Genomic DNA, 8,749 nt, shown 5'->3' with positions numbered 1-8,749 from the left:
AGATTGCACATTTGGCTGTGGAGAATGTTGACGGGCATCCTGAAGTGAGAGAGGATAGGGCCAAGACACCCAAGCTTCCCTCATTTGTCGATGGCAAGGACGACTTGGATGCTTATTTACAATGATTTGAGAGATTTGCAGCGACAGCTAAATGGGAGAAGACAGGATGGGCTTCGAAACTTAGTGCTCTTTTGTCTGGACGTGCGCTAGAAGTTTATCCGCGGTTATCCGAGGAAGCAGCCCAAGATTATGACCAAATAAAGCTAGCATTGATGAAGAGATATGACCTTACGGAGGATGGATATCGCCGTAAATTTAGAGCATCAAAGCCGGAAGTTGATGAGAGCTCAGAACAGTCTATATATAGTGCGACTAGAGAGATACTTGTTGCGGTGGTTGGAACTGTCACACACTGAACGTTCTTTTGAAGGCCTAAAAGATTTAATTGTAGAAGAACAGTTTATTGACTCTTGTCCAAAAGAGTTAGCAATTCACCTTCGTGAAAGAGCCCCGGAAACACTTGACCAGATAGCGAAAATCGCCGATCAATACTTGGAAGCTCATGGAAAGCACTTGTTTAGCTCTGCGACCAAGAAGCCGTTAGTACAGTCCAAGGTGGAAGAAACAAAGAACGTACAGAGTGATGCAACAGCTCTCCAGTGTTACAAGTGTAATGCCCACGGACACAAAGCAATTAACTGCCCAACTCCAGCAAGAAAGTGTTACCTATGTGGCAAGCAAGGTCATGAAGCGAGGAACTGTCGATCAGGTGGATGGAAGTCAGGATGCAACGTGAAGATGAGAGTCTGGGTAAGTGCTGGGATCGAGACGGTGTGTTAGTGAAGGGTAAGGCGGAGATTTCCTTTGAAGAAAAATCTGGAGTACTGTACCGCCTGTACAAGCATCCTTACGTGAATGGTGGTAAGCCGCTTAAACAAGTTATGGTACCTGAGAAGTTGAGACGTCCTATAATGGAAGTAGCTCACGGATCGATCATGGGCGGTCACATGGGCATCTAGAAAACAACAGACAAGATCCAGAGTGCATTTTATTGGCCTGGAATTCAAGGCGACGTCACCCGATTTTGCAAGTCCTGTGACGTGTGTCAGAAGACCGTAAGTAAAGGATCAGTGCCAAAGGTACCGTTAGAGAAGATGCCACTGATTGATAAACCTTTTAAGAGAGTAGCAATAGATCTTGTTGGTCCTATCAGTTCCCCGAGTGAAGAAGGGCACAGATATACATTGATGCTGGTAGATTTTTCGACTCGCTACCCTGAGGCTGTGCCACTAAAGAACATTGACACAGAGACTAGCAGAGGCATTAGTAGATATCTTCAGCCGTCTAGGAGTACCAGAAGAAATCTTGAGTGATCTGGGTATGCAGTTTGTTTCTGACTGTATGAGAGAAGTCACCCGATTACTAAGCATTAAACACCTTACAACAACACCCTATCACCCGATGTGTAATGGTTTGACGGAGAAGTTCAACGGAACGATCTGATCTTGTCTATGCTGAAGAGACTGTGTAGTGAGCAGCCAACACAGTGGCACTGCTACATAAACCCACTGTTGTTTGTTTATCGTGAGGTTCCCCATGAGTCCACTGGTTTTTCACCGTTTGAGTTGTTATATGGAAGAGCTGTTAGAGGACCAATGGCTATACTCAAACAGCTGTGGACGAAAGAAGTTGACAAGCCTGAGGTAAAGAACAATTACCAGTACGTTTTTGAATTACGAGAGAAGTTAGCCCATAGTGAACTGGAGAAAGCACAGCAGAAAGGAAAGCACTATTATGACCGCAAGTCTAGAGTTAGGAAGTTCCAGTCAGGTGAAAAAGTGCTTGTACTGCTACCTACCGACCATAACAAGCTACTTATGCAGTGGAAGGGTCCCTTTGAAGTTAGTTCAGTAGTAGGTCTCAATGACTACAAAGTGAAAGTAAAAGGCAAGGAGAAAGTTTACCACGCTAACCTTCTTAAAAAGTACTTTGAGTCAGAGGAGACTACACCCGAAGGAGCAGTAGCTCGTGGAGTAGGCGCTTCATCTGTAGACGATGCTGTCGACTGTGCAGCTAAAGCTGATGAAGCAGAGGGAGAAAACATTGATTTTTTAGAGCTTGGTGGATATGTAGCCAAGGAATCGATCGAGGATGTTGAAACCGGACCAAATCTGATGGATGAGCAACGGAATGAATTTATGGATCTGGCTAAACAGTTCACGGATTTGTTTACTGAAGCACCAGGTGCTACAGATCTCGTTCAGCATCATATCAAACTCATTTCAGACAAGCCAGTTAGATCAAGACCTTACCCAGTACCTTACAGCATCAGAAAATCACTGAGAAGAGATATTGCTGACATGATCAAAATGGGAGTTATTACAGAGTTCAGTTCTCTGTATGCATCACCTGTGGTAGTAGTGAAGAAAAAAGACAGCACAAACAGTGTGTGCGTTGATTATCGGAAATTAAATAAACTAACTGTATTTGATCCCGAACCTATGCCAACTGCTGAACATTTGTTTCAGAAGCTTAGCGGAGACAAGTTCTACTCAAAAATCGACCTTAGCAAGGGATAATTGCAGATAACAATACCAGAGGAGGACATACAGAAAACGGCGTTCGTAACACCTGACGGGTCGTATGAGTTCTTGAAGATGCCGTTTGGAATGATCAACTCAGCAGCAACACCGAAGCGTGCAATGAAGAAGTTGTTAGAAGATCTAGCCAATGTTGATTTCTACTGGGATGATATATTGGTTCACACCGGCACGTGGGAAACACATATTAGAGCCCTAAGAGAGCTATTTTCGCGCCTTGTACAAGCGGGGTTCACTATTAGACGTACTACCAGTAAGTGCCTATTCGGTGTAAACAGTGTGGATTTCCTAGGCCATCGTCTGGAGCAAGGAATGATTGGTCTACATCAGGATAACGTGGAGAAAATTAAAGATGCTCTAAGGCCAAGTACAAAGAAAAAGGTGCAATCTTTTATGGGTCTAGCAGGATACTATAGAGATTTCATCCCCAACTTTGCAGCGATTGCAGTGCCCTTATCTGATCTCACACGGAAAGGCCAACCTAATAAAGTTTAGTGGGGTGAAGCACAAGAGAAAGCCTACCGAACAATCAAGTCTTACCTAACAAGTGAGCCTATTCTACGACTCCCTGATCCAGCTAAAACTGATTTTTTAAGGACGGACGCCTCCAACAGTGGAATCAGCGCAGTATTAATGCAGAAACATGACGAGAAGTTGTTTCCCATTTGCTACGCAAGCAAGAAATTGACAGGTGCAGAAAGGAACTACTCCACAATTGAGAAGGAATGTCTAGCGATTGTATGGAGTATCAAGAGATTTCATCTTTATTTGTACGGAGTTTCTTTTGTTCTTCAGACGGACCATGAACCCTTAAAGTATATGAACAGTGCTAAGTTTGCCAACGGACGTCTTATGCGTTGGGCTATGTTTTTGCAAAGTTATTCATTCACAGTTGAAGCCATTAAGGGCTCAGAGAACGTTGGAGGAGATTACTTGAGTCGTGCTGAGGAATGACATTGAACTGCCCCTTGTTTAACAATTTTTCTTGTTTAGGATAAATTTACGAAATTTCTTCTAGAAGCCGGTTATGTTACGAAAAATAGCATTGCGTGACTAGCGTGACTTTCTAGAAGCTTCGCGAGAGTTCGTAGTTTGTTTATTTTTAGGTTTGTACGTAAGCGTTTCTAAATCAGTGTGTTTTGTAATCTTCCTATAATTAGATTGATTACTATTTTAGAAAGTTCTAGAAGCTTATTGTGAGAGTATATAAGTAGACGAGTCCTAGCGAAGTTTTTAACTAGTTTTTCACAAGCGAAGAGAGTTGGCGTTAGCCGTGTTTACTCAAGTGTGACAGAAGCATTGTTTATTCAATTTGGCAGAGGCCGTGTAAGTTTATTGAATACGTGTTGTTCAGAGTTTTACTTCGTGAAAACTACGTTCATCTTTGGAATAAATCTTCTTGTTGTTGTTTCAACAACCCTGTGTTCAGTTTAGTTTGCAAACTACCTTTCCTCAAAACCCGACCCGTAACACCCCGAAATATCCACAATGTATCTTCACTCAGCGTCACACTGGTTATAATTTGAGAAATTTTGAGGGAAAACTTTCTCTGCCCAATTACCTGAGACGTAGCTTTTGTTATAGCAGAGCCTGTTGATGGAATAATTTGCCCAATGACTTAAAAATGCTTGTTTTGTTGGGCAGTTTAAACTACTGATCAAGAAGGCACCTGACATATTGGATTCCCACACGGCAATCATGTAAAACAGTTGTAACGAGTTGTAGTTTTTTTAACTTTTAGCTTAACTGATGATTTTCCATGCATGTGTATAATTTAAGTCTTACATCACATTGCATTACATTATGCATGAAATGATGTCTCGAATGTTTCGTTAACTGCCCTTCCATTTGGCCACAAAGGAAACTGTTTGAAGGCAATAGATCACCGTCCCGTACATCCCAGGTCTGATGGGATCAATCAGATTAATGGACGGGAATTAAGTAGCGACCCTGTTCCAGTGAAACAGTGATCAACTCCTCATCGGTTGTCCTACAATGACGTGGATGACTTTCTTAGCAGCTCTCGCCATTACCTCATGTATAATGACCTCCTGAGCTCCTACAAAATGTGAGGCAGCTGGTGATTTGAAGGTGCACTTCACTCCAAACATCTGCTGTCTTCTTCTGAGGCTGATCTCGGTCTACCTGGTTTATCTTTTTTTCAACTGTCATTTTCACCCTCAATCTAGTCCTTTAGTTTGACAAGTGCATGATTTTTTGACCAATGCAAAAATACGGCTGTTTTTCAGTCTCCTTAGCACTTTCTTCGGTACTCCTCTGCAACAAAAGTACATTGAGTAAAGGCATTCAAGAATGTGTCACTGTCCAAACTCCAGGTCAGTTCTATATGTATTGTACATGTAGCAAGGCAGGTAAAGGGCACAGCCACCTTTTCTGCTGCCTTTTCTAGGTGCAATAAAATGCCTCCTTTTCGTATACAATTCTAAATTTCTTTGCCAAAATGTTTTTCTGGTCCTGATCATCTTTAGTTTTATACCCAATTCTCTCAATTTATTCTTGCAATTGTTTTCCAAGTGTTTGAAATACCTGAGACTGCAAATTCTTCAACTGTTCATTGAATTCGAATCAATCTTGTTCATTGATGCTGCATCGGCCAAGAATTATGTTCAAGCTACTTTCTAGCGATTTCAGGCAATTTCAAGACTGTTTTGAAGGGGTCTATCCGCGTTTCACTTTTGGTGGGGTTTTCTATAAAACGAAGATCCTAGCAATATTGGTTGATAACCGCAAATCTTGATGTTTCTTGTTTCTACTCCGGTTGAGAATCATATTCGAACTACTTTTGATCGATTTCGAAACGATTTTGAAGAGATCTTTGTTGTTGGGTCTTTGGTCTTCGATTTGTACCCACCCGTTTTGAGTCAGTTTTGACATTGATCTCCTCCGAAAATCTACCATGGCTCTTTTATTCATAACATTCCGGTAACTTTCTCTTTTAAGAACAATTCATTTGATGCATCATCTCAGTAATATAGCAACTTTTCCCATTCGCTTTGTTCCATATCGTAACAGTTCGCAGCGAATAAATCACAGTCAACGTTTCGGAATTGCAGGTGATTGTCACGGCTTGGCTTGGTACACTCTCCCTTGGAGCGACTGAGTCAGTTCCTACTTCTCTTGCAGCCAATGTAGGCAATTGCAATGATCGTTTCACCAACTTCTGATCCAAGAAGAAAACGGCGATGCACATGAGAAGATCCATTAATTGCACAGGTGTGGAATTTTCTACAGTCTTTCCTCTGGTAATCGTAGCCAAGACAATGGAAACACAGCCTTTTCTCCTTGCCAATGATTGTGAACACTCTTGTAGAACTTCTTGCAAAACCGAAACCCGTGTTCCGTAAGTAAACTCTGCAAAGAGAGCACGGCGGTTTTCACTCTCCTTCGTGTATCAAAATTGCTGGGTCCTGAAATCTTTTCAACTCTTCTTCCTTCAATTCCATTCTGCTGTCCCTCTTCCATTTTAATTTTTTCTGCAACTCATGATCTCCGGAAAATATGTTCTCAGGAACTCTAGGAGGCTAGGAAGGCTCCAAGACGGACTAAACACTCAGCTTAAAAAGGGGTTCAACAACCGTGCACAACTTGCAAAAAACTTTCTGAGCAAGCCTTATGCCATCTCATTGGCTAACAAATCACATAAAAATCACGCGCGCGAAACCGCTACCAAAACTAAATGACTTTCCCAAAAAACTAGACTGGGTGGGGTTGTTCCAGTACACTGACGCGAGAGGGTGCTTTTCACGATTCATGTTACCTGCCTCTTATTCCCTCAACGACTGTCATGTTTCCCGCCTTTCCAACATCTGTGGGAACTACTTAGTTTGTCTCTTGTTGTGTAACAAACTGGGATTGAATAGTTTCTGGCGCTGATAAGACTCTGCCTCTTCCTCTTGTTCAGTTTGCGGTTAGACTCCCCAAACCTTTTCCAATGGTCAAAAACTTAGACAGGGTGGATAATTATCCAGACTATTATTTGTTGTTTTTGACCCCATGGTGCTGTACAGTTGTTCTTTGCTCCCAACTTTTGCGCTCATGAAATTTATTTCTTCTTAAACATTTTATTTTGTTTTCTGGCCACTTATAGATATAAACCATATGTTTACCCATGTAAGTGTTTCGTTTAAGGGAGGTTTGGAAGGTTTAACCATCATTCACCGACTTCAATAGGAGTAGTGTTGAAAATTCTTATTTTAGGATACGAAAATGTAACAGTAAAATATCTCAAAACAGGGAAACCAAATGTTCATGACAAAACCGTTAAGTTAAACGGTAAGTTGTAGTGAGTACATCAGTTTGTGCTTTCAATGCTGCAGATAATTTAGTTATTCTGGGTTCCTGTGGAAGGCCCCAGTCTCAAAATGCCCTCTGTTCTTAGTCTTCGTCGGGTATCATTCAGAAAGCTCTTCCGGCATATTTACGCAGGCGCTGAAAAGCAAAACAATCGAGCCTATGATGTGGGATCCGTAATAGGATATCTAAAATACTAAGCGTGTTTGGTTAGCAAAGAATTGTCATGTCAACATCATCAAGTAGGTTTAGTAGTCAAAATATAAAAAGGAGAACACTGACTACAGTTACTGGCGTAAGTTGTGTACAAAAAGTTCGCAAGACGTCAGTTTTCATTCTGCGAAAATTACATCAAACACCTTTGTCTTGCCTTGGAGGATTTACCAGTCGAAGTAAGTTAAACACATGCAGTGTGCACAAGAATGGTAATCACGGAAGGCGTAGTGCTATGTTTAATGACATAGATATAAATGCTGGGCCTCCTATACGTCATATCAGAAACCCATAAGGGTTGAAACGTGTAACGGCCCCTTGTGTGTTGGGAAACAAGCTTCTGAATATTCAATTTGCTAAGTACCATATTTGGAACAAAAAGAGAGAAACATTCAACCAATCAGTTCGCAAGAACACCCTGACGCAATACCACCAAGTTTCTCGTGCGAAATTAACTGGAGCGAGGGGTTTCCAAATATGGTACTTAGCACTGAATATTCGGAAGCTGTGAACGCGCGTTACACGTTTCAACCCTTATGGGTTTCTGGTCATATTGATCCAACAAACAACAATAAAGGCGTCTTATAGTCATGATTTGGCAGTATTGGGTGCAAATTCTGGACATGTTTCTGTGAGCTTGTGTGCTTTGGAACAGTATTTAACAATGTCAAACAAATAAACAAAGCTAATTACCTGGTACAAATCATAATGTGGGAAATGAGTTATGTTTCATTGATTGCAAAAATCAACAGGACAATGAATTTTAACGCAAACGAACTACCACATCATTCCTTTCTCATATCTTTAAGTGTTTTATGCCAAAATCTTTCCAGAGATGTATAAAAGCTCGCTTCTAATCCAAACACAGCAACCACATCTGGTCAGATATTTTAAACCGGAATTCACACTTCTAGTTGGCTAAATGTAGTCTTTGTTAAACGGCCAACCAACATAAATTCCAGATCATGGACTTTTTACAGAAGACCTATTAAATGGTTGTATCACGTGTTCATACTTTTTCCTCTCTGCCTCTCTCCGACTGCCACCAATAATGCTGACCTTCGCGCGCGTTCTAAAAAAATATGGGTGGAAACAAATAAAATCCTGGTCTCAGATTAGTTCTATGAAAAAAAAAACTAACTTTTTCTGGCTTTGGGCGGTCGTTTAACCTGAGAGTGATTGTTATGTTACCAATCGCAAATGAATACGGCTTGCTGTTTTGGCGCCAACCCCCAGTTATCATTATCAAAGACGCTGATCGGCAGAGTTATGCGAGAATGGTTCTCAAAAGGAATCATCTCCATTAAAGATCTCTTGGATGAAAATAGCCAGTTTCTCAGTTGTTGAACTTTTCGCACGAGATATATTTGTAAGACGAATTTGCTAAATTACTATTGAGTTATAGCCGCCATCCCCACTGGCCTTCTAAACAAATAAAAAAATTCAGAGGAAATTAACACAACAGTGTTTCTTGATAATCTGCCCAAACTTAAACTTGACAGCAGATCAGAGTTAAATCGGAAATGAATACCGCTCGCTGTTTCTTACGTTTTCAAAGACGCAGACCGGCAGAATTATGGTACCATGTGCGTCATTAAAAGCAGTTTTAATGTAGTGCGACATCT

At 41.2% G+C, this 8,749-nt stretch overlaps 1 protein-coding gene across 1 annotated transcript; it reads left to right on the top strand.

Moving 5' to 3' along the window:
* Positions 1 to 297: 297 nt before the first annotated feature.
* On the top strand, positions 298 to 2,579 carry LOC137970497 (uncharacterized). Its single transcript, XM_068817020.1, has 2 exons — positions 298 to 810; positions 1,590 to 2,579. The coding sequence occupies exons 1-2, from the start codon at positions 298 to 300 to the stop codon at positions 2,577 to 2,579; spliced, it is 1,503 nt and encodes a 500-aa protein (XP_068673121.1).
* The last annotated feature ends 6,170 nt before the right edge of the window (positions 2,580 to 8,749 follow it).

Source organism: Montipora foliosa, chromosome 1 (assembly GCF_036669935.1).
Source record: "Montipora foliosa isolate CH-2021 chromosome 1, ASM3666993v2, whole genome shotgun sequence".
In the NCBI taxonomy this organism is placed as follows: Eukaryota; Metazoa; Cnidaria; class Anthozoa; order Scleractinia; family Acroporidae; genus Montipora; species Montipora foliosa.
Note: the sequence above shows the minus strand (reverse complement) of the source record. Positions and strands in the feature narration are given on the sequence as shown.

Excerpts from the sequence above, each read along its gene's own strand:
- LOC137970497 (XM_068817020.1), top strand. The coding sequence starts at position 298 with ATGGATATCGCCGTAAATTTAGAGCATCAAAGCCGGAAGTTGATGAGA. Across the intron at positions 811-1,589 it reads ACGTGAAGATGAGAGTCTGG|GTTCCCCATGAGTCCACTGG; the intron begins GTAAGTGCTGGG and ends GTTTATCGTGAG.